This window comes from Nycticebus coucang, chromosome 24 (genome assembly GCF_027406575.1).
Source record: "Nycticebus coucang isolate mNycCou1 chromosome 24, mNycCou1.pri, whole genome shotgun sequence".
Lineage (NCBI taxonomy): Eukaryota > Metazoa > Chordata > Mammalia > Primates > Lorisidae > Nycticebus > Nycticebus coucang.
The window spans coordinates 2,756,567-2,783,091 of NC_069803.1; the positions used below are offsets into that span (position 1 = coordinate 2,756,567).

The window sequence follows — 26,525 nt, forward strand, 5'->3', positions numbered from 1 at the left end:
ATCACCCTCAGTAGAGTGCTGTGGCATCACACAGCTCACAGCAACCTCAAGCTCTTGGGCTTAGGTGATTCTCTTGCCTCAGCCTCCCGAGTAGCTGGGACTACAGGTGCCCACCACACACCCAGCTATTTTTTTGTTGCACTTTGGCCGGGGCCGGGTTTGAACCTGGCACCTTTGGTATATGGGGCTGGCACCCTACCCACTGAGCCACAGGCGCCTCCCAAGATGTCAAGTTTTAAACACAAATGTAAAGTGTTAGAATACTTAAACACATATGTAGTTTTAAAAAGAACATAAGAGTCTAAGTAGAACTTTTTTTTAGACTCTATGTTATTTTTAAAACTACATATGTGGATCCCTGCTCACGGTTGGCCTAAAAAAAAAAAAAAAAAAGAATTTTGGCAGCGCCTGTAGCTCAGTGAGTAGGGCGCCGGCCCCATATGCCGAGGGTGGCGGGATCAAACCCAGCCCCGGCCAAACTGTAACAACAAAAAAAAAATAGCCGGGCGTTGTGGCGGGTGCCTGTAGTCCCAGCTGCTCGGGAAGCTGAGGCAAGAGAATCGCGTAAACCCAAGAGTTAGAGGTTGCTGTGAGCCGTGTGACACCATGGCACTCTACCCGAGGGCGGTACAGTGAGACTCTGTCTCTACAAAAAAGAACATAGAGTCATACGGCTAGTCCAAACTCCTGGTAGTTTCCAGGTGTGTAGGTAAGGAAAGATGCCCACAGTACTGAAATGACAGTCCCAGAGCCCCAGCGCACAGCCTGGTCTCAAACCCAGTTCTCTTCTCTTCTCATCTCCAGTTGGGTTCTTTGCACAGAAGATGCAGGGAGGAAAAGGGAAAAGGGAAGTTCTTTCATCTAAGGCAAATCATCACATATTGATTCGTCTTTTTATAGCATTTTATTTTTCTGAGACAGAGTCTCACTTTGTTGCCCTTGGTAGAGTGCTGTGGCATGCCACAGTTCACAGCAACCTCAAACTCTTGGGCTCAAGTGATCTTCGTGCCTCAACCTTCGGAGTAGCTGTGACTATAGACACCTGCCACATCACGTGGCTACTTTTAGAGACGGGATCTCCCTCTTGCTTAGGGTGGTCTTTTTTTTTTTTTTTTTTTTTTTTGTAGAGACAGAGTCTTACTTTACCGCCTTCAGTAGAGTGCCATGATGTCACAGGACTCAAAGCAACCTCTAGCTCTTGGGCTTCAGCCATTCTCCTGCCTCAGCCTCCCGAGCAGCTGGGACTACAGGCGCCCGCCACAACGCCCGGCTATTTTTTGGTTGCAGTTCAGCCGAAGCTGGGTTTGAACCCGCCACCCTTGGCATATGGGGCTGGCGCCCTATTCACTGAGCCACAGGCGCCACCCGCTTAGGGTGGTCTTAAACTCCTGAGCTCCAGCAATCCGTCTGCCTCAGCCTTCCAGAGTGCTAAGATTACAGGCGTGAGCCACCGTGCCTCGCCGTCCTTTCATAGCTTTTAAAAACATTATTAAATATATCTTATAAAAGAGACTGCTCCTGATGCGACCTTAGTAATGCTTGTTATTAAATTAGGGATGAGTTCTTAGCCCTTCCTTGTGCGTCCGTGTAACACACCACAGAGGTACAATGATGCTTTACAAAGAGGAGCAGCACGGGGAAAGGCCTGGACAGACAGCTTTCTTCCATCAGTGCTTGCCAGGGGGGCTCAGCCCACGGCAGTTGCTCTGGCAATGCCACACCAGCAGGATAAGGAAAAGGAAAGAACGTGGAGAAAAGGGAATTCTTGGATATTATTGGTGGGAATGTAAATTAGTGCAGCCACTATGGAATACCGTATGGAGATTTCTCAGAAAAACTACAAATGAAACTACCAGATGATTAATTCCACTATTGAGTGTCTATCCAAAGGGATTAGCTTAGTTTTTGCTAGAGGTAGCAAAACAGAAAGGGGACTCTTGGACCTAAGTAGCCGGCCCTCTGCTGCCTGGTGGAGGAAGAGCCTGGTATGTTGAAAGACAGCGGAAAGATTTTGCTTTTGTTTTTATTTTTTCTAAATAGACTTAATGTTTCTTTTTATTTTTTTGTAGAGACAGTCTCACTGTACTGCCCTCGGTAGAATGCCATGACGTCACAGGACTCACAGCAACCTCCAGCTCGGGCTTCCGCTATTCTCCTGCCTCAGCCTCCTGAGCAGCTGGGACTACAGGCGCCCGCCACAACGCCCGGCTATTTTTTTGTTGCAGTTCAGCCGGGGCTGGGTTTGAACCCCCCACCCTCAGTATATGGGGCCGGCGCCCTACTCACTGAGCCACAGGCACTGCCCAAAATTTTATTTTTTAGAGCACTTTTAGGTCCACAGTTGTTGCTCCCCTTCTAACTTCTTAATTGAGGATCTGAAAAGAGTTTTTATGTGTCTAGAAAAGTTAGGACAACAAAAACAAATTACAGTAAGTGCCAGCCTTTCAGGCTAAGCACAGGAGCTCACGCCTGTAATTCTAGCACTCTGGGAGGTGGAGGTGGGTGAATTGCTTGAACTCAAGAGTTTGAGACCAGCCTAAGCAAGAGCGAGACCCAATCTCTACCAAAAATAGGGAAAACTAGCCCAGAGTGGTTGTGCATGCCTGTAGTCCCAGGTACTCAGGAGACTGAGGCAAGGGGATCAGTTAAGCCCGAGTCTGAGGTTGCTGTGAGCTCTTACACCATTGCACTCTACTGAGGGCAGCAGAGTGAGACTCTTATTTCAATAAATAAATAAATAAATAAATAAATAAAGTGCCAGCCTTTCAGTGAAATAAAAGGCACATTCGTTATTGCACATCACCAATAGAGGGTGTCTTGGACTCTCAGTATTTTAATAAAATATTGGGATTATGCCTGAGTGCACCAAACTAGCTGTGTTTTTACTTTTGAAGTCTAGAACACAAATGTCTATACATCATCTTACTTTTGAATATTTGTGATTATGAATTTGCACATCTTAAGCACTCATCACATTTTGTCAATTTATTCTCAGAAAATGCAGAAAACACAGGGTGGCTGTCTTCACATATGTGCAACTGAACTACTGAATCTCAGGGCATATTAGGGGGAAAGTGTTCAGTGTTGTCTGCCTGACTAGGAAGGAATGTTAGCAACAGTGGCTGTAATGACGCTCTCACCCTCCACCCTTGGAGGGGCCTTTGAGAATATAAGCCAAGTCCTTAACTGAGGGATAGAGAAGAGCATCCCACCCAAGAAAATGAAAACATGGACTTGGAGTCAGTCTGGGGGTTTAGCCCAGAACTGTTCCCTTGTGAGGTGTGGGCTGGCTCCTTAACCTCAGAATGCTATAGCCAAAGTGAACATGGGAAAAAGTTCTGTGGACTCATCAGGTTGTGTCAAATCCACTATCATCAGCACTTCTCAAGCAGGTATTTTTTTTTTGAGACACAGTCTCACTTTGTTGCCCTCAGTAGAGTTCGAGGTGTCATAGCTCACAGCAACCTCTAACTCTTGGGCTCAAGTGATTCTCTTGCCTCAGCCTCCTGAGTAGTTGGGACTATAGATGCCCGCCACGCTTGGCTATTTTTAGAGATGGGGTCTTGCTCTGGCTCAGGCTGGTCTCAAACCTGTGAGCTCAGGATATCCACCTGCCTCAGCCTCCCAGAGCACTGGGATTATAGGCATGAGCCACCACGTCTGGCCAGTTTTTAATTTTTAGTAGAAACAGGGTCTCACTCCTTTTTTTTTCTGAGACAGAGTCTCACTATGTCGCCCTTGGTAGAGTGCTGTGGTGTCAGAGCTCACACCAAACCCAAACTCTTGGGTTTAAGCAATTCTCTTGCCTCAGCCTCCCAAGAGCTGGGACTACAAACACCTGCCACAGTGCCTGGCTATTTTTTGGTTGTAGTTGTCATTGTTGTCTGGTAGGCCCAGGCTGGGTTTGAACCTACCAGCCCTGGTGTATGCGGTCAGCGCCCTAGCCGCTGAACTACAGGTGCCGAGCCTGTGCCATGTTTGTAAAGGAATCTGGTACTTAGGGTACTCAAATGTCATTACTCTTCCCATTGGCTAAAAAATGAATTCCTGTTAATTGAGGTACATCTTCAGTATGTTCCTGAATACACAGTAGAACCTCCATAGTTGATTACCTCCTTAAGTTGACCTAAATTTCATAGACTGGACATGCACCACATGTACCTATCAGTACAGCAGGCCTAGCTCCTTATGTGCATTTGTACATTTGTACAAAGGACTACCTTTGTACATTGACCAGTTACTGTCCCCTGGGTGGTCAACTTACAGAAGTTCTAATGGATCTGGTTTTGATAGGCCCTTAAATGCCTATAAACTTAGAAAATGATAATAAGTATTACTCAAACCTGGGAGGACTTAGATTTCAAGAGACTAAAAAGGACTAACTGGCAATTTTTTTTTCTCATTTAAGTGATGACAATGTTGTTTGCTAATGTCTTGGCTACATCACTTCTCTCAGTTTAAACTATAAAAGGAGGCAGAGCACCATAGCACAGTGGTCAGGGCACTGGACACATGCTCTGGGGCTGATGGGTTCGACCCTGGCCCAGGCCTGCTAAACAAAAAAAATAAATAAATTGTAAAAGCACGTAAGTTAGCTAGATCATGTTTTTCCATACTCTGTGCCCTCTAGCCACAGCAAGAATTTCATTTTCTGTCATGATCTAATAGGACACATACATTTATATCAAAAACAAATTTCAAGAAGCAATACCTACGCTTAACTTGTACAATGCCCTCTGATATTTGCTGTTATAGCTTTATCTTATTAAAATATTGATTGCAGACCAGCCATACTGGCTCCCGCCTGTAATCCTAGCACTTGGGAGGCTGAGGCAGGTGGATTGCCTAAATTCACTGGCTCGAGACCAGCCTGAGCCAGAGTGAAACCCCATCTTTAAAAATAGCCAGGCATTGTGGTGGGTGTCTGTGTCCCAGCTACTTGAGAGGCTGAGACAAGAAAATTGCCTAAGCCCAAGAGTTTGAGGTTGCTGTGAGTTGTGATGCCACAGCACTCTACTGCGGGCAACAAAGATAGACTGTCTCCAAAAAAAAAAAAAAAAAAGATTGCAACTAAAATGACCCCATAATCTCCGTATAAATATGAAAAACACTAGTGATCTTAAAGTTATCTAAGAATAAAATTCTGTAAGACAGTAGGAAGGCAAATTTCCATCTTATTCTTCCTGATAATTCCCTGAAAGAGATTTCTACTGTCTTTAGCATTTTGCAAATGGAAGTTCCACCTCCTTCAGTGATTTTATGATTCTCTCCTGGCAGTCCTGGGGCACATGGGTGAGAAATATTCCTTTTAGGATTTTATGGGCTGCAGTGTCTTATGAGGCAGCAAGTAGGTGATTGTGCTCTTTTTTTTTTTTTTGTAGAGACAGTCTCACCTTATCACCTTCGGTAGAGTACTGTGGCGTCACACAGCTCACAGCAACCTCCAAATCCTTGGGCTTAGGCGATTCTCTTGACTCAAGCCTTCCAAGTAGCCGGGACTACAGGCGCCCGCCACAACGCCCGGCTATTTTTTTGTTGCGGTTTTGGCCGGGGCTGGGTTTGAACCTGCCACCCTCGGCATATGGGGCCGGCGCCCCACCCACTAAGCCACAGGCGCCGCTCTCGGTGATTGTGCTCTTAACACCAAGTTGTAGAATGGAACCTTAAGTATCCGCTAATCTTTCCCTCTAATGCAACCCATAAAATTCCCTGCCTGATCTCCCATCTCTTTGAGCGGAGAGTTGGCCTGGCAGTACTGAAAAAGTTTTTCCTGGTACTTTATTAACCTGGAGGAATATAAAACGTCAGCCGTGTTTACACAGCTCCTGCTTATCCTGTGTCCTTCAATGAGTCAGAAAGCTTGGGGGTGACTTATGTTCTTATGATTTGAAATACATCAGGGCAGATAACCAGTCTCCAAGCAAAACCAAAAAGCACCCAGCTAAAAACCTTGTTTGTACAGATGCAAAAGCATGGAAATTTAGATGGCTAGGTCTGCATTTCAAAGTTTGTTTTAATTACACACCCAACCACATGCATAAAACCCCACAAAATGAGTGTACAGAAAATGTCATCTTTTCTATTTTTAGGCTGAAATAGGGAGCTCATGAAAACAAGACTGCCATAAATTTTCACACTCAGGGATAAAACAACTTATAACTAGGAAAAATACTAGCACCATACACACGCCCAAATCTAACAGTGGTAAACAGTTTTTATTCAAGCAATGAAACATGGAAAAAATATATTAGTAATCATAATAATTTGTGAGTATAACTTTTACAAATATTTACTTGACATATAAAAAGGGAAATTACTGTGCATATAAAATTTATGTAGATGATTACTCCACATGACACTCCTGACAGCAGTAGTCAGCACAGCGCCCGTCTCGCAACAGAGGCTCTTCACGTGCTCCTGCGGGGCCACAGTGGGAGCAGATGTGCAACGGACAGTGACTTACTGGCACATTAGCATAATGGGTACTACTGGCAAACACACTTGCTAACAGTAACACTGAAAAGTTCACTGCTACCTCTAAGATATAAAGAAATGCCTGGATCCTATCCTGACGCCTGAGAAGGGCTGGGGCAAAGGCTGAGGTGTGGTAACTTACACACTGCCCTGTATCTGAACTGGGTTCAAATTTTTTTTTTTTTTTTTGCAGTTTTTGGCCGGGGCTGGGTTTGAACCTACCACCTCCGGCATATGGGGCCAGTGCCCTACTCCTTTGAGCTACAGGTGCCGCCAAAATTTTTTACATATCCGTTTGAAAATTCTTCATAAACACAGAGTATCAGATAATGATGTGATTAGGAAATGCTCTTTTGGAGAACATCTCAGATGCCAGTGAAAAGCAGAGGGGAGAATGAGGCATCTTGACGGTTCTAAAGTGAAGGACTGATACAGGGAAGGTTCAGGCCACACCTCAGCGCTGAGCCCGATTCCTCCACACGTGTTAAAGCATTACACAGATTGCCACAGGCCAGCATTGCACGCATTATCTCCATATTAGAACTATAACCAGAATATGTATTTATATAATAGTTGCAACCATATTATAGTTAATAAAGTCATTCCTTAGGAATCTTGTTTGTCCACATCTAACTACATGCTAAGAGGCACAGAAATGGGACTGCATTTGGATGAAAAACTACGGAAAGTGCAATCTTTAGTCTCCAGAATGCAAGCTCTGCACTAGGAAGTAGGTCTTCACTGGAGAATGAGCCATCATATTATCTTCCGGAGGAGATCCTTAGAGAGAAGAGTCAATTTCTTTGCCTTTACTCTATGGGAGACTCAAGGATTTAGTGGCAAATTGCTTTTTAAAAGTGACTGGAATCTGAGGCCAGTCAAACCTTTTTGGATAGATGTCTCCTCAAAATACTTTATCAAAATATCTGAGAAGACGACTTCTTAGACCTTTGGCGTGACATTCTGGGATTCCCAGACTATATTTGTTCTTTAATAATAATCTGTTACCTTTTAAATTCTTTAGAATATATACATCTTTACTTTAAATCCCTTTGTGAAACATTTATTGTTCAACACCTCATCTCTCTCTTCCCAAGAGGATAAAATCAGAAACGCGGGCTGAGGGCAGGCCCACACAATCCCATGACTACCCAGAGACAAGAGTCATGGATGGCTGCCAATCACAATAAAAAAACAGCAGGAATGAAAAAGGGGCTTTAGAAATTCTACTCCCCTAAAAATGGATGTGTTGAATCACTTCCAATTCAGCGTACACAAGAGTTACCAACGCTGGCTCTTAAAACCCTCGTTTTTGAGCTTTGAATCCTCCAATGAGCCCTTTGTTACCTTTACTGAGAGCGTTTCAGTGCAGCTGCTTTAGTGAGCCCAGCACATGTGGGGCTGTTATTCTCCCTATTTGTAATTTGAACTAATTCAAGCTGTCTAATAAATACCTAACTATTTGTGTAGAGTTATACATAGTATGGGATAGGTAGAAAGGGTAACTGGCCAGAAAGAGAATTCAATGTGAGCTTTCCTCCAAAATGAAACAAATTTTCCTTAGATTCCAGACCATATGGAAGGCTGCCAGACCTCAGTTTTCACCACCATGTGCTTCCGCACTTCTAAATTGGGCTGACCCTGAAGAAGCTAGAAACCACCCATGAGAAAACCAGGCTTCTCAATATTTCCAGAACAGTTTTTTACAGAACAAAAGGTTTGGGTAGGTCATCAGCTTCAAGGAGCTTCTCCAAATAAAATAAATCTCAGGAGCTCTGACTGTAACCGACAGTCTAGCCAACCAAATGGTCAAATTCTCCAGCTGCAGTACCGTTAGACAAAGGCTATCTATACTTTGGCAAAGTCAAAAGCTAAAGAGATGTCTCTGCATCCAGAGTCTCAAAACAAATGAACAAACAAATAAACAAAAAACACCTAGTATTCCCAAAACACTCCCTCGGCCAGCAGCCTCCTCCTGTTCCTTTTTCATTTTTGTAACAAGAGGTATCACTGCTTAACCAGTTGTTTGGCCACCACATGCGTTAAAGCAAACTCTCTATACTGTATTCTTATTCTCCAGAGTTCTAAAAAGCTTTTTTAATTTTTAAAGAAAAATAAACACATTTCATTCTGCCCATACTCTTGATTTTCTAGCTGTAAAAGCTAAATTTTTATCCTTACTGGAGAGTATCCATTTATTAAATTAGAATGGACATTTCCTTACAATGGTCAGTGGCAAATATAAGTGAACAGGGGCCTTTTGGGATTCCTTGTGTTTCTGCTTCATTCAGCAGGGTCTAGTTTTCAAGTGGTCTCTTCTACCAGTGTGCTGGGGAAGGACTGTTACCTATGTGTTAACACACAGCTACTTTCTTTATACAAAGTAAGCTTAAAAAGATGACTCAGAATTTATAGTGGAGACCACTCTATGCCTTTCATACTTAAAACAGATCAACATAAAACAAGTAAACATGGATATGTCATCAAAACACAGCAGCAAAAAGGTTTAGCAATCAAAGCTTCTTTCTGCAAAATGCAAGATTAATCTCCCTAGTAGTAGAGGACTCAGAAATCAGCTACATCAGCAGGAGACATGTGTTGACACTACAACTATTAGTACAGCATTCATAATAATCCACAGTGACTAAATTCAAAGCCCAAATGATTGTCAAGCCACTTTTCAAACCACAGATAATTTCTGTTGTTCTTTTTTGTACAAAATGTTAAGACAATAGGTTTTAAAATACAGCCTAAGCACCAATTATGATAAATGCATATTGGTAAAATGTGACTTCTGGCTTTAAAAGACATTGACCTCCCTGGGGCTAAAGATTACACCCATGTGACTAATACGCTGCTAACGAAAAATTCATTTGTTAAAATCTATAGATGTTCTCCACCAGGCACAATTCATTGCTCAAGTTTTATCATGCAATAGTGTTACAGGAAAGTAGGAAAACACACATGTACTGAATATAGTATCTATCACCACGAAGACTTTCAGGGTGTAAGATTAAGACAAAAGAGTGCTTCAGAACACCGGCATGGATTGGGTTTGCCTATCAAATGGGAGGGAATTCACTAGGGTTACATGGAAAATTTTCATTTTGGGGTTAATGTCTCACCACCCTAAACTGAGTGCGGTAAAAGCTTAAGGGATTTGGTTTTGTCAGCAAAAGCCTCCTCCCTTCACTCCCCTCCCCAGTATTCAAATTGTTTTAAATACTCAAAATAAGCTGATTTTTGGAGTAGTTCACATGATTTTTTTACTGCCTGTTTTGTTAAAAATTCTATCTTAAGTTGGGAAGGTTTTTTTTGCTTTTAAAAACATCTGAAGAACAATGCATCACACTCATTAACATAACAACTGTTTCTTCACCTTACAATTAGTAATGGGGCTACAGTTACCTTTTAATCAAGATGATCTAAACCTTTTACAAATAGATTTTCCTTGTATATTTAAAATAGGAAGATAATAAAGATTAAATGTTGATAAAATATCGACAAATGGAAGCAGAGGAGACTAAGTGACTCTTGAGTAGATTCATTAAACCACAGCTGTGAGGGAGTCCCGTATTGCTGTTCACGCAGAAGGGAGACACCACTGCTCTCAGTCTGAGGACTAACCACGGAAGGGCTGCACCTGTGAAAACTGAGGTGTGTCCCAACACCAGAGCAATAAACCTCATGGCAAAGTCTTCCCTAGTTGTGAAAGCCTGAGGCTGCGGCCTTCACATCCTCAATCCCCCAAATTCTTAAGTTGGAAATACTGTCTACTGTAGAAAAGTTCTTACCTGACTATGCTTCAGGGAAAAAGCCACGGCAAATGTAAATATACATAGTTAAGTGTGATAGTGTGTATAAAAGGGTACCCAGAGCTTCTTTTTGTTTATAAAGGGGGAAGCTAATAATAAACCAAATTATCTCCTTAAATAAGACCACTGATACTGAAAATTAAAAGATCAAACAAATGGGTCACAAAATAATCACACAGGTGGTCGAAAGGAGATGATCCCAAATAGTAGATGATCACATAGAACCATAAATTTAACATACTTGGAAAAGTAAAGGTGACTTTCAAACAAACTGAAGGTAGAGAAACCACAAACCCAAACTCGGCAGCCAGTCTAACTGAATGAAGCTGCAGAGAGGGGGTGGGAGAGGCCAGCCTAGCCGGTCACACTCCCAGTGGGACCTGCAGCTCTTGGGTCTCTCCCAGGGCTGTCGCATCGGCAGCAAAGCGGGACAGGCAGCAGGAGGCATGTGCTTTTTTTAGTTGTTTTTTTTTTTTTTCTTTCTCTGCAATGGGGCAATTATTATTGGATAAGGCAAGATAATTGTGGTCACAAGAGAAGCAGCCGAATGCAGATCTGTTGAGCTAACAGGGGAATCTCAGTCAGTCTTTCCCAGCTTGGCAATCAGCTCATCACAGATTTTTGTCAGTTCTTCGATTTCTTGGTTCTGAAAGACAAATGATATGATTGTGCAGGCCACTTTGTAGTCTCAGATAAAGGCAATCGTAGCTAATCAGTCCTAGGACTGAATTTACACTGCCTCGACATTCTAATTTGGTGATTTTTAACTTTTCTACATCAAGAAGGATATCTTCTCCTCTGGAAAGTGTTTTTGTATGCACAAAATTATGCTTAAATTTAGTATATGGTAAGGACAGTTACCCGTCCTCAGGAGCTTGTCCATGAATATCTTAGTTCCCAAATTCTCTTTTATCATAGGAATTACCTAGAGTATTTGTTTAAAACACCAGTATCTGGGACACACTCAATCCATCAGCATCTCCAGCGACCTGGGATTCTGGAGTCTGAGTATCTCAGGAACACTCTTTGGGGGCCGTCATGACAAAAACTCCTGCTCTTGCTGAATGAACCACACAGGCATGAGGATATAATTGGGGACATTAGTAAGAAGAACACGGGAGACATAAAAAAAAGCTACAAATTGCTTAGAGAGAAGTTGGCATTATTGCTACCACTGATTTTCATCTATGTACAGCAGTTTCATAGCTGCAGCCCCATAATATGTTGGGGTGGGCATGTCTTTGCTGGGAATTAGGTGTCCTGTACATTGGAGGATGTTTAATGACACCCTGGCCTTTCCCCATTAGATGCTATGGCATTTTCCAGTGTAATAACCAAAGAAATAGATCTTAAGACACTGCCTAGTGTTGCATGTAGGGCAAAACTACCCTTAACTGAGAACCTCTGGCCTAAGGCAATGAAGGAGGAAGATGGCTTCATATTCTGCATAAAGAACAAAAAGAAAAGGCAGCTTCATAACCCCAACCAAAAATTGTGTGATCTTCTGAACTTCAGTTACAACTGCAATTATCTCCCTGTACCCTCCTGGGGATAATCCCCACATGGAAACATGGAATAGTATGCCTGGAAGTTTAATGGTTTGACTTGTCTCCAGCTGAATCAGGTCACAATGGAGCTGGACTCCAGTGTCTGCAGAAAAAGGCAGGGCCCCTTTCCTCCAGGTCATAAGCTGAGTACAACAAAGACCAAAGCCAGTCACTGCTGAAGGGGAACCACGCGTCTCTGTGGCTGCGCAGACCAAAGCCCTTTCTGTACCTTCTGCTGAAGGGCCCTTTCCAGGGACTCCACCTTCATCTGCTCTTTCCGGAGGCCAGCATGGAGAGCTGCACTCTCAGCCTTTGCTTTTGTTCGAACCTGAGCGATCTCTTCATTGGCTCTGTGTATGGTGTTTTGTTGGAAGGATAAAGAGACAGGAAGGGCATGGTTACCCACGGTTACAACCAGAGTCAGGACATTAACTAGGACATCTATGGGGCACAGAGCCAACAGAACTGACAGCATGGTGAGAGAAAAAACAAGAACTGATGATCTAAATGTTTGAATTTTAATTATAAAAATTCAGTCTGCTGACGAGTGCCAAGGAAGTCTGCAAGGCACAGACCGAAGGTAGAATCAAACTCAAGGGCTATAATGACTTTAAAATTCACATTCACTAGAAACTGGAATTATATCACAGCTTCTAAAACAAACAGAATTTTTTTTTTTCAGAGACAGAGTCTCACTTTGTCGCCCTTAGTAGAGTGCCGTGGGGTCACAGCTCACAGCAACCTCTAACTCTTGGGCTTAGGCGATTCTCTTGCCTCAGCCTCCCGAGTAGCTGGGACTACAGGCACCTGCCACAACGCCCGGCTATTTTTTGTTGCAGTTTGGCCGGGGCCGGGTTCGAACCCACCACCCTTGGTATATGGGGCTGGCGCCCTACTCAATGAGCCACAGGCACTGCTCCAATTAGAATTTTTTTTATAATAGTAGGCTGGATGATTTGGGGGATTAACACATTCAAAGTATCAGGGTACTAACCACTAATGTCATGAGACAGACTTAAAAGAACTGACTTTATTAATGAGATGAAAAGGAAATCCTAAAAACCATCAATGTCAGTTGATAAACAGCCAGTTCACCTGATGAAAAGACTATAAAACCTTACTAGTGGCATGTAAACTTTTAAAATTTATCTAATTGGCAAAAATTAACAAAAATTAAAAAGGGGTTGTCTTGTGTTGGCCAAAATATAAGAAAATAGGCTCAGGTACCAAAGGGAGGGATCAAAATGGGCACTGCCTTTGTGGAGGGTGATGTGATAGTAACTAAGACAATTTAAAATGTACAACTCCCCCCACCCCACCCCGGGCCAGCAATCCCACTTCAGTTAATTATTCACAGTAATACTCCCACTTGGCACCACACTGTGGTTTGCAATGGAAAAAGTTTAAAACTACCTAAATGCCCATCAATAAAGAAATACTACAGATCTACATACAACCTAATAAAAATAATTAGACTGAACTATGTGTTCTAACATGAATAAAGGCATGTTAAACTATTAAGGAAATCTGTACAACTCAAATACTATATATATATATATATATATATATATATATATATATATATATATATATATATATATATATATATACACACATATTTTTTTGAGACAGAGTGTCAGTATGTCACCCTCAGTAGAGAGCTGTGGCATCACAACTCACAGCAACCTCAAACTCTTGGGCTTAAGTGATTCTCTTGCCTCAGCCTTCTGAGTAGCTGGGACTACAGGTGCCAGCCACAATGCCCGGCAATTTTTTTGGTTGCAGTTGTCATTGTTGTTTACCAGGCCCAGGCTGGGCTTAAACCTGTCAGCCTCAGTGCATGTGACTGGCATGGTAACCACTATGCTATGGGCACCGAGCCCAAATACAATATTTTTTTTAAGTAAAAATCAAAAAGATTCAAAACCATTTTGGATAGTATTAGTAAAGACACAAAGAAATAACTAGAGGGATATACCATAACCCTGTGTATAGTGTGCAGAGGAATTCTCACCTCTGTGGAGGGGTAAACACTATAACCCATGTAAAGCTGTATCATAAACCTGATCACACCACTGTGGGAGTGGGAGGGGGAAGGGAATTAAGATGTTTTTACAAATAAATAAAAACACAGGGAGCAAAATGTACAAGTTATATATTACTTTTTAGTTAAAAAATAAAGTTGGTTGTGATTCCCTAGGATAAATTCCAAATGTATTAGAATTAAATATTTAAAAAATTAAGCCATGAAGCTTAAAGGAAAGGATAGGAGAGAATTTTCTGTCCAACATGGGGAAGATCTTTGTTACTGTGACAGGGAACCCAGAAGCTGTACAAGAAAAGACTAATAAATCTCACTGCATAAAAATACATTTCTGCATACCAAAAAACACGATGGGCAAAGCCAACACGATAAATGATAAAGCTGGGTGGCGCCTGTGGCTCGTGAGTAGGGCGCTTGGCCCCATATGCCGAGGGTGGCGGGTTCAAACCCAGCCCCGGCAAACTGCAACCAAAAAATAGCCGGGCGTTGTGGCGGGCGCCTGTAGTCCCAGCTGCTCGGGAGGCTGAGGCAGGAGAATCGCGGAAGCCCAAGAGTTAGAGGTTACTGTGAGTCCTGTGACATCATGGCACTCTACCAAGGGCAGTAAAGTGAGACTCTGTCTCTACAAAAAAAAAAAAAAAAAAAAAGTTAAATGATAAAACTGGAAAAATTATTCAAAATCCGTATCAGAAAGGGCTGCTGGCCCTAATATATGAAATATATAAAATGACGATAGAAGGATGGGCGAAAAATCGAGTCATTCACAGTAAAGGAAGCATATGAATAAATGAATGCTGAAATATATTCAATTTCACTCATAAGATAAACACAAAATTATATCAAATAAAAAAAATGCTGTGTTGCCTGCCAAAAAAAGAAACCAAAGCCTACACTGGACACCATTGTTTTGTATTAGATCTGCAGGAAACCAGTGAGCCAATCTGTGGCAAAAAAAGAGACACTCCCATATGTTACATGGTGAAGCTGCAGGGGAGAGAGGCTCCATAGATTATGTCAGGGTACGTTCATAATAAGGCTGATTTGATAATATTTATCATGATTATAAATTCATATGTTCTTTGGTCAAGCAATTCCTTTTCTATCAGACAGATCATAAAGATAAATTACATGCATGAAAAATGATGATCCAGGTTATTTTTGCAGCATTGTTTGTAGCACCAAAAGATGTTTTTTCTTTTTTTTCTTTTTTGCAGTTTTTGGCTGGGGCCAGGTTTAAACCTACCACCTACAGTATATAGGGCTGGTGCCCTATTCCTTGAGCCACATGCACCACCGCACCAAAGGATTTTAATTAATTGTAATGTCTAACAGGAAGGGAATGGTTAAATAAATGATAAATTCCAAAAAAGGAGTACCACGTGGCTACTAAAAAATGAGGAAGCTCTTCATGGATTGGCATGGAAAGATTTTTGAAATTGCATTGTTAAGCTGGCTGGGTGCCCGTAGCACAGTGGTTACAGCACCAGCCACATACACCCAGGCTGGCGGGTTTGAACCTGGCCTGGCCCAGCTAAACAATGACAACTGCAACAACAACAAAAAAAACCAGTTGGGCGTTGTGGTGGGCACCTGTAGTCCTAGCTACTTGGGAGGCTGAGGCAAAAGAATCGCTTAAGCCCAAGAGTTTGAGGTAGCTGTGAGCTGTGACGTTCTACCCAGGGCGACAGAGTGAGACTCTGTTTCAAAAAAAAGAAAGGAAAAAATTGCACTGTTAAGCAAAAGAAGTGAGGCATGCTATCATTTGTTTTAAAAAGAAAAGGAAAAAAGCATATCTGGAAGAAAAAACAGAAACGAACCCAGTGATTATGTAAGATGGAGAAAGAAGCAGGAACTCAATAGAAGGGGCTCAGGGTGGGAGAGAGATACTGTGTTAAGTGTTGGTACTTTTTAATACTTTAACCATGTAAAGATGGTTCCAAAAGTGAAATAAACCCAGAATTGCAAAACAACAAATTTTCTTTTCTTTTTTCCTCTGTCAGTCTTTCTACAATGTTATGGAAAATAAAAGCTCGTACTTGTCTAGTTTCTCTTCAGCATGGATTTTCAGGGCCTGGTATCGCTGCTCCTCTTGTTTGACTCTGGCTAAGTAATCCTGAGCACATTTTTTCAAAGCTTCTTCATTCTGTTCCAAAATGAAAATTTAAAATAAACAGTTCATTGTATTTCTTCTACTAGCAATCTGCCATGCATCGGAATTTTCATTTCTTTAAAAACCAGGTAACTCAAATTACTTTAGATGCCTATGATTTACACTTTGCAGTAATCTGAAATAAGCACATGTGATCCTCACTGTAGAAGTTTCATGCAACTCCACATATTAGTTTTTAATTATCATCCAGTAAGGTTCAGTCACACCAATACACCTAACTTTAGGAAAGAAATCATTCAAAAGTAAATGACATTCTGACCCCCATATGAAATAAACTGGCCAGTCTCAATTTTAATATGAAAATAAAGAAATTTCACTGCTATCAATATTTCATATTGATAGTATGAAACTAAATATATATGTTTATATCTAAGTTTCAAATATTACACTTAATTTTTTCTAGAATATATAGCTTGAATTTTTCAGTTCTGCTTCTACTAATATTAAAAAGGTAAATAATCAAAGACATTTCTAGAATTCCACTGGGTGCAGAGGGTTCTGGCTCTTGCCTTCCACACCACCCTCTGGGGTTCACTGCTTGACCGATTAGAGGAAAGACCAAGATGCAGCATCCCATGGGCCACATACCTGAAAGTGGGGAAATCCAGCTCGGAAGATACAAGGCCAGGAGGCCTTGAGCCCTGATCTAAACAGCTACTCATACTCACGCCTCTGGCATCTGATCCATCACCAACAAAATACACTGTTAGCAGGACACAGAAGAAAAGGAACACACTACCTTCTTGAACCCTTCCAGAACACCTTTCAGGTTCTCATATCTCCTGAAGAGATCGGAAAGGGACCTTTCCACAGAGTTAAGGTCGGCTAGAGCCTGTTCCTTCTCCATGGTCAGCTGCTGGAAGCTCTTCTGAGAGGTCATATTTGTCCTTTGTTCATCTTCTGGGGATCACAAGTCAAAAATAATGGCATGTTCATTCAACAAATAGTTCACAGCCCCTCTCTGTAAGGCAGGAAGTGTGGACAACCATGGACGTAACAAAGTTCCCTCTCGAGGATGTATGCTCTAGTGGGGGAGATGCATGGTGACAAATGATGAGGAAAAAACAAAGCAGGGTAAGAGGGGGTTGCTATTTTATAGAGGGGCTTCTCTCAGGGGAGAAGGGGCCTCTCCCCTCAGGGGCCTCTCTCTCTTTGAGCAGAGACCTAAAAGTACCGAGGGTGGGGCCCATGCGGCTGCCTGAGGGAAGAACGGACACAGACAGGGAACAGTGGAGGCAAAGGCCCCGTGCCAGGAGGGCATCAGGTGATGTGGAGGGTAGATAACATCATATCAGGACTAAGTGCAGAAAGACCAGACTTTGATTCATTTAGGGAGGCAATCCTTACAGTGTGAACTAGAAGAGGCTCTAAACCCAAGGCAGGAGGACCAGCACTGCTGATCTGTAAAGGCATCCCTCGGTCTGACACGTGGAGACCACCACCTGCACAAGGGTGAGGGCTGTGCACCAAACACAGGACTCCCCGAGCCAGTGGCAGCACTGCACGAGGGCTCTTCACAGAATTTGGGTGTCTGCTGTCCTCCCAAACAAACCCAACTGCAGCTGGTCCTCACCATTTGTGGAGTCTGTATGTGTGACTTCGCCTACTTGGCTAAAATGTGTAACCCCATGGCAACACGACCCACATGGTCATGTGTGGACCTGATATGCACGTTGTCAGTTGAGGTGGGACAAGGTGATCAAAAATGGTGATACAAACAAGTAAGTGTTCTTTCTGTGGTCTACTTTTTGATCTTTTGGTAGGAACCCAACCATTTATGTCCCCATGGGTAATGCCAAAGTACTGCCTCATTTTCCTAAGCACAAGAAGGCAACGCTGTGTCTTAAAATACAGGACATGAGTCTGAAAGCTTTGTCCAGACAGGATTTACAATGTTGGCAATGAGTCAAAATATATATATATATTAAAAGTGTCAGTGGTTATGTACTGATCAACTCACAAAAATGTTGTGACCTAGCCCTGTAATTTCCCCTAGGAGAAATGGCTCAGTATTTGCTTAATTCAGTGTTGGTAGTAACTTTACAAAACTGATAATGAGATTTGACTGTATTTAAGTGACAAACTGAATTTTGTATTGTGATCTGAAAATCATCCATCGATTTTGCTATGGTCTGAATGTTTATGTTCCTCCCCCAAATCTCTACGTTGAAACCTAGTCCCCAAAGTGCTAGGGTCAAGGGATCTGCTGTCTTTTGCCCACATAAAAGGGACCCCAAAGAGGTAGCTACCCCCTCCTAAGAGGAACAAGCCCTCACCAGACACCAAATCTGCTGGCACCTTGATCTTAAACTTCTCACCCTCTAGAACTACGAGAGATGAATGTTTACTGTTTATAAGCCACCCAACATTTTGTTACAGCAGCCGCAAAAAGACTAACACAGATCCTATGGTTACATCCTAGAAAACACATTTTCTCCTTACCAATCATTTGAGCAATAGTTTTTTCATATTCAGCCACAATTTTCCTAAATAGGAACAAAAGAATTTATTATCAGAAGAGAATTTTTAGACAATTGAAGTTATAGAAATGCTGCCCCAAACAATTAAACACATTAACACATGTTGACAAACTTATGTGATCCAGCTGTCGGCTTTGCAGGTGCTCACACTCATTCTTTTTTAAACATCATATGAGGTTAATTGAAGTTCAAAAAGGTTTTTCTTAAGATTTTCTGTTTTTTTGAGACAGAGTCTCACCATGTCACCCTCAGTAGAGTGCTATGGTGTCACAGCTCACAGCAACCTCAAACTGTTGGGCTCAAGTGAATCTCTTGACTTAGTCTCCCAAGTAGCTGGGACTACAGGTGCCCACCACAAGGCCCGGCTATTTTTTGGCTGTAGTCACTGCTGTCTGGCAGGCCTAGGTCGGATTCGAACCCGCCAGCTCTGGTGTATGTGGCTGGTGCCTTAGCTGCTGAGCTATAGGAGCCTTAAGATTTTCTGTTTAACAAGGATTTTACTCTGTAGAAACTGCTTCCGCTTTCCCTTTGCACCTACATGAATACTTCAAGGCAATAGTCCAATTCCAGTTAGACAATTCAATTGCTAACCAATTGAGACATTCTTCTAGGTTCTTCCTAAGATTATCTGATCTGACCTCAAACTACCCTTTCAGGTACTCTGTCCCCTCTGATTCAGTTATAATTTTTATTTTGTGACCTAATTCCAAAAGTCTTTCACTTATTCAAAGGCTTTCAAGATCACTATCATGTTAATCTTTCTTTCTTTTTTTGAGATAGAGTCTTACTCTGTTGCCCTGGGTAAGAGGCGACAGCAACCTCAAACTCATGGGCTTGAGCAATCTTCTCGCTTCAGCCTCCCATGTATCTGGGACTACAGGTACTGCCATGATACCTGGGAAGTTTTTCTATTTTTAGTAGAGACGGGGTCTTGGTCTTGCTCAGGCAGGTCTCGAATTCCTTAGCTCAGGCAATCCACTCACCTCAGCCTCCCAGAGTGCTATGATTACAAGCGTGAGCCACCGTGCCTGGCCTCATATTAACTTTTCCTCTAGTTAAGTACAACAATGTCCTTTTGATCCTGTCTAGTGCCAGACACACTTTCTGTGGCCCCTCAGTGAGACACATCATTTTCTCTCCTTCCCCTCACTGACAGCGCCCACCACTGCTGACCCTGTGTCCAGTCACTTAGGATGGAGGGTTGCTATGAGGTCTCTGAGGGTAGGGGATGTCCCTTTCTCCCCACCAATGTCAGCACAGGGAATGTGCAAAAGACAAAAATTAGGGTCAACACATTTAAAATGTTTCTTAATCATTCAAGTGCTGACTGTAAAGTGTGCGAGTTATCTAAGCTTCTTTTTCTTCTCTTCTGTAACGCCACCTTTTATAATTCTCCTTTCTAGGGAGTGAGCAGGAAAAATAAAAATATTTCAATTTAAAGTCAATCAGAGGCCGGGCTCTGTGGATCACAGCTGCAAATACAGCATTTTAGGAGGCTGAGGTGGGTAGATTGCCTGAGCTCACAGGTTCAAAACCAGCCTGAGCCAGAGTGAGATCCTGTCTCTAAAAACAGCCAGGCGTTGTGGTGGGCACCTGTAGTCCTAGCTACTCAGGAGGCTGAGGCAAGAGATCCCTTGAGGCCAAAAGTTTGAGGTTGCTGTGAGATGCAATGCCATAGCACTCTACTGAGGGTGACAAAGTGACACTGCCTCAAAATAAAATAGTCAATCAGTTTTGTTTCTTGTTAACAAGCTTTTTTTTGATAAAGAGTCTCACTCAATCACCCTGAGTAGAGTGCCATGGTGTCATAGCTCACAGCAACCCTCAAACTCTTGGGCTCAAGCAATCCTCTTGCCTCAGCCTCCAGAGTAGCTGGGACTACAAGCACCCACCATAACGGCCAGCTATTTTTTGTTATTGTTGTTGTCATTGTTGTTTAGCAGGCCCAGGCCAGGTTTGAACCCGCCAGTGCGTGTGGCCGGCGCCCTAACCACTGAGCTATGGGTGCCGAGCCTACAAGCTTTTTAATCATCTATTTGATGGTTATGTAATTTGAAGCTAGCTGTGTAATTAACATTTAAAAGGTATTATGAATTTCAACACCTCATCATTGAATATATCAGTAAGTCTTACTACTCTATTCCAAAGGGATATTTTTGTATAAATTTCTGTTAATTCTTTTAAGAAGACCATAATTAGGAGGGTTCTGCTTATATTAATAATCTGAACAATCCAATATCAGTTACAGTATTTTACTATAAAAATGAGTCAGTAGTAAACTCAAGGAATGACATTTTTAATCATCAAGTAAGGTACCAACAGCAAAGCCCTAACGTTCTCAGCAGCTGGTTCTGTGGTGAACACACACTTGCACCACTTCGTCTCTGTTAAATCTAACAATGCACAGAAGTACCCAGCCCCCCCAAACCTCAGTCTAACCTCATCTCCAAGACTTCTTGTCGCGTCTCTTCATATTTTTTCTTCCATTCATTTGCTTCAATCTCTTTAGTGATGATCTAGAGTATAACACAGCTTGGTTTTACCTAATTGATCTATTATAGTTTGAATTTAAGACTGGAGACGAAAAATAGCACACAACCAGGTCTAACCCAACCTACGTTAGGAATATAAATACCTCAACATCTACATATAACGTTCAAAATATTTAGAAAAGTACACTCAGAGCCATACAGGATGCTAGGATGTAGCCACTGGGGTAAAGGTGAGCAGTGGAATTGAGGTGGATATTCTTTTTTTTTTTTTTGGCCGGGGCTGGGTTTGAACCCGCCACCTCTGGCATTTGGGACCAGCGCCCTACTCCTTGAGCCACAGGCACCACCCGAGCAGTGGAATTTATAGCCTCTGTGGCTCTTACCTCGGTCCACGGTCTGGTTCTCAGCTCTGCAGGCTAAGGACCAGGAGAGAACACCAAGGGCACAGCCACCTGACTGCCAGGGAAGGTCTTTAAACAGTCATACAATTCCAGTCAAGGCCAGACCACCAATATTACTTAGGATGAGAAATAAAACTCCCACAAAACTAGAGCATTACAAGTTGGTGTGAGTGGCATATTCTTTCCATAGACATCTTTTACTGCTTGATAAGAACACAGTCAGAATCAGGGGGTGCTGAAGTACAATGCTCTGAGCTGGATGCACTCACCTATAGGATCCATCAGGCAGAATCTTGCTAGTCAGACCAGAACCAGCCCTGTATTTGGGATGTTCTTGCTAACTGAATAGAAATACTCTAAATTCATTACCTCAAACTCCGCTTGCCCTGGACAGGGCAGATGGGCACGCACCCCTCTCCTTTTCACTGTACTTCATCAGCTGGGCCTCTCCACTCCTGATTGCTACATTCTTTAACTTGGTGCCTAGGATCTCAAGAACCCAGACATATTCTGTCTGCTTCAGGTAACCAGGAGCATCTTTGCCTTGACCTATTTCTTCTCAGTTTAATGCTCAAGGGGAAGATGAAGATATTCTCATTTACAAGATTGTGAGCCTCCTTACCACGGCTCCAAGTTTTGACAATAGGACTAGCTGACATCCAACTGGATGCTGTTTTATAAAGCTTTGAAAGAGTCAAGGTGCTTAACCACTCTCATCATATTGTGAAAATAAAATTGCCATACTGTCTAAAAAAAAAAAAAAGGTGGACTCATTAATAAACTCACAAACCAAATACATAAATACAGCAGAGGGTGGTGACAGCACAGTCCCTGCCATGCTAGCACACGGCACTGCCTTTCATGGTTTTCTGATCACCCAGGAAAGGCCTAGAGGGGATCTATTTTGAGTAGAGGCTGTTTAAGAACCACAATACAGAGCGGCACCTGTGGCTCAAAGGGATAGGGTGTCAGTCCCATATGCTGGAGGTGGTGGGTTCAAACCCGGCCCCAGCCAAAAAAAGAAAGAAACACAATACAGGAACTTGAGAATTAAACTGTTTAATTAAAAAATGGATAAAGGGAAGAGACAACTATATTACTGCAAAGAATTAAAAACTATTTAGGCATAAGTACATATCCTCTGTAAAATGAAAGCATTGACTTAGTTACATATGTTAGCAGAGTTGGCAAAATTAGACATTTAAAATATCTAAATTGAAAGATAAAGAAGTGTACAAACATTTTTTAGGGTATTTGAGAATGTCAACTCTTCTCCGCTGAACATGAGAATGTCAGGGCTCCAGAACCAATGCTGAGCTTTACAGGGAGCCCTTTATCCGAGCTAAACAAGCTGTAGGAAATAAGAACTTCCAGTCTGGGATAACCCACGCCAACAGAGATGTCATCTACCTGCTGGCACATGGGCCTTACAAGGAAAAATGAGCTGACAGGCAGACTGAACAAGAGAAGCCTCACCTCCTCTCTGATCAAGGCAAGCACAGCTGTTTTATCGGATTCGCTGAGGCAGATCCCATCCAGGGGGCTGTCGCCACCACAGGACAGTGACACGGGGGCCTTCTCTGCAGAGGATTCCAACAGTCCCTGTGGGAGAAGAGGTTACATTTGATATGTCAGTCCTGAGCTTTTTAACCTCAAATACCTTTCAATAACTTCCTCAGTATTAAATTGATCACACCCATTCAAAATATGTTTGAAGAAAAAAACAGCAGGGGTGATTTTCCTTTTTTTTTTTTGAGACAGAGTCTCATTTTGTTGCCCTCGGTAGAGCGCCGTGGTGTTACAGCTCACAGCAACCTCAAACTCCTGGGCTTAAGTGATTCTCTTGCCTCAGCCTCCCAAGTAGCTGGGACTATAGGTGCCAGCCACTTTTTTTGTTGCAGCTGTCATTGTCGTTCAGCTGGCCTGGGCCAGGTTCAAAACTGCCAGCCTCGGTGTATGTGGCTGGCACTGTAACCACTGTGCTACGAGCACTGAGCCAAATTTTATAATCTTAAATGTGAGTATAACTGATCAATTAATTACTGATTATAATCAGTTGTCTAGCATCTTGTTTGAACCAAGACTGATTAGGAAGTCCCAGGTCAACTTAAAACAATAGCTTTTAAACTTCTCAGGGTCATTAAATCCTCACCCTCTCTCTAGAAAATGCTCAGAAATCTCAGGAGGCTGAGGCAGGAGAATCACTTAAGCCCAAGAGTTAGAGGTTGCTGTGAGCCGTGTGATGCCACGGCACTCTACCGAGGGCCATAAAGTGAAACTCTGTCTCTACAAAAAAAAAAAAGAAAATGCTCAGAAACAAACATAATTTCAGAATACAGCTTCACAGTCCTCAGCCCCGGGACCAATACAGAAACTCATCTCAGGTCACAGAAAAAGGACACACAAAAGCCACAAGCTGGCAGTGTCCCTGTTCCAGCAGCATGTCAGGGGAGGGCAGCCCACCATGCTGACAGAAATCCAAGGTCCCCCCAGAACCTGTCTCGGGATAGGTCACTAGAACCAGAAGGCTCTTGTGCTGGGCAGCCTCTAGAATGGCCTCTGGTGGCTTCTCCCCCCAGCACTGGTCCTCTCTTGGAATCTCCTTCCTTGGAGAGTGGACCCAGTAATTCACTACATGGCACAAGTCACAGCATGTCATTCCTGAGGTTAGGGCATGAAAAGACTCTGGCTTCTGGGAGAAGCACATGGAAAGGCCCACGTGGCAAGGATGCCTCTACCAGTAGCCAGTGAGGGCCTAAGGCCCATCAACAGCCGTGGGAGTCAGGAGTAGATCCGTCCCAGGTCAGACGTGAGAGGACGGGAGCCCTGCTTGATACCTGATCACGGCCTGTGAGAGATCCTGGGCTTGGACAGCCGGCAAGGCCGCCCCAGCATTTGTGACCCTCAGAATCAATGACATGATGAGCACTTGGCGTTTGGGTACAGAGTAACTTGAACTTATAGGTAGCTGACACACCCTTGCACGTCTGAATCTCATTAACTTCCCATGCTTTGTTTCTTATCAAGAAACTGAAATGTACCTTAAGGAAAATGATGCACTAGGTCAAGATGACATTTGATTCACTTTGCTGTGGTGCTTATGATTCTAAATTCATACATTTCACAGTCTTTTGTTGAGTTATTTTAAGCCACAGTCCCAGAGATGAGTCAATGGTAGGAAACAGCCTCTCAGTGCTTCCCATGGTTGTCATGTGAGATAGAATTTGGGAAATAAGCCCCACAATCTTCTTAGTAATAAAAACATCAACATCCATTATAAAGTTTAGCATTCATTTGTTAAGGGGATAAATAAATTCAGTTTGCCTATTTGTTTAAAAACTTAATACTAGGCCAGGTGTGGTGGCTCACACCTATAATCCCAGCACTTTGGGAGGCTGAGGTGGGTGGACTGCTTGAGGTCAGGAGTTTGAGACCAGCCTGAGCAAGAGTAAGACCTCATCTCTAAAAAATAGCTGGGTGTTGTGGTGGGCACCTCTAGTCCCAGCTACTTGGGAGGCTGAGGTAAGAAAGCCCAAGAGTTTGAGGTTGCTGTGAGCTATGACACTACAACACTCTACTAAGGGTGAAAGTGAGATTCTATCTCAGAAAAAAGAAAAAGAAAACAATACTAACAACTGTGTTTTTTTTTTACTGTTGGGGATTCATTGAGGGTACAGAGAACCAGGTTACAATGATTCCATTTGTTAGGTAAAGTCCCTCTTATTAGCTGTGTCCTGCCCCCAAAAGGTGCGTCATACACCATAACCCCCCACCCCCTCCCTCCTTCCCTCTGCTTTTTTTGTTTTTTTGAGACAGAGTCTCATTCAGTGGCCCTGGGGTTGAGTGCCGTGGCGTGATAGCTTATAGCAACCTCAAACTCTCTGGGCGCAAGTCAGTGGTTCTCAACCTTTCTAATGCCGCGATGTATTTTCATTGTTACAAAGGGGTCGCCACCCACAGGTTGAGAATTGCTGGCATAAGTGATCCTCTTGCTTCAGCCTCCTGAGTAGCTGGGACTACAGGCACCGGCCACAACTGCTGGCTGTTTTGGTTTTTTTTTAGAGAGATGGGGATCTCACTCTTGCTCAGGCTGGTCTCAAACTCCTGAGCTCAGGCGATCCACCTGCCTTGGCCTCCCACAGTGTTAGGACAACTGGCATGAGCCACTGTGCCTGGCCTAATACTAACAAATGTGGCATCCAGAAGAGGCCACAGTCTGAGCCGGAGGTGGGACACAAGACTTTGGATGGTGCTAGATGTACCTAAGTGCATGGGCTCTCTGGCCTGCTGGCTGCCCACTGGCCACTCCCCTCTGCCTGGCCACATGCCACAAGCCTCACCATTCACAATGCAGCAGCTTTTATGGGCATGAGGCATCAGGCCAGGGATTTGTGTCATGTCCTATTTTAGCCACCCTTTCCTACCTCCCAGTACTTAACTGCTTTATATTCCTGGGTCCTCTGTATTGCTTATCAAACAGTACAGAATGTCTACACAGCCGACCATCACAAAGAACTGGCCAGGTGATGTCTCTCAGGGCTGGGCAATCTAGAACATCTCTAATAGAGCTGCTAAATCAGTCAATCATATCCTTCCAAAAGGATCTCATTTCATATCCCCTGGTCCTTCACTCAACCCCTCAAAACATTCACAACTGAGGACCAAAACAGACTGTAGGCAAAAGAACTCACTGGATTCCTGATTGCAAATTTACAGAGAGCACAGATACTCCAAAGTAACTGTCTTTGTTTGTGTCCTTGAAGCAGGAGACTCAGGATCACTAATCTATCAGTGCTAAGTGGGCACATCCTGTCGTCTGTCCTTGAACCCACTGGAACAGCACCAGCCCCTGACATTCTAACACCTGGAAAGCCAAACGAACTCAACTTCCAAGAAGTGTTGTCTTAAAAAAATAATAAATTCACTCCAAAGTAAAAAATGCTGCAGGCCAGCAGGTGAAAAATGATTAAAAAGTTTCATTACGGGAGGTTGAGGCAAGAGAATCACTTAAGCCCAAGAGTTTGAGGTTGCTACCAACACCACCTTAACACAGCTTAGCACTTTACAGTGTGAATCTTTCATGTTATCATTTCATCTTAGCA

General features: G+C 43.0%; 1 protein-coding gene across 4 annotated transcripts in view; it reads right to left on the reverse strand.

The window, feature by feature from the left end:
• Positions 1–6,194: 6,194 nt before the first annotated feature.
• TACC1 (transforming acidic coiled-coil containing protein 1) overlaps positions 6,195–26,525 on the reverse strand; it is a 105,055-nt gene continuing 84,724 nt past the window's right edge. For all 4 annotated transcript variants that reach the window (XM_053578726.1, XM_053578725.1, XM_053578727.1 and 1 more), the window contains 7 exons: positions 22,900–23,025; positions 20,970–21,046; positions 18,493–18,536; positions 16,790–16,950; positions 15,917–16,023; positions 12,066–12,186; positions 6,195–10,935 (listed from right to left, as the gene is read on the reverse strand). In XM_053578726.1, the coding sequence (XP_053434701.1) occupies positions 10,867–10,935; positions 12,066–12,186; positions 15,917–16,023; positions 16,790–16,950; positions 18,493–18,536; positions 20,970–21,046; positions 22,900–23,025 (705 nt within the window). In that variant the 3' untranslated portion in view covers positions 6,195–10,866. The remainder of the gene's footprint in view (positions 10,936–12,065; positions 12,187–15,916; positions 16,024–16,789; positions 16,951–18,492; positions 18,537–20,969; positions 21,047–22,899; positions 23,026–26,525) is intronic.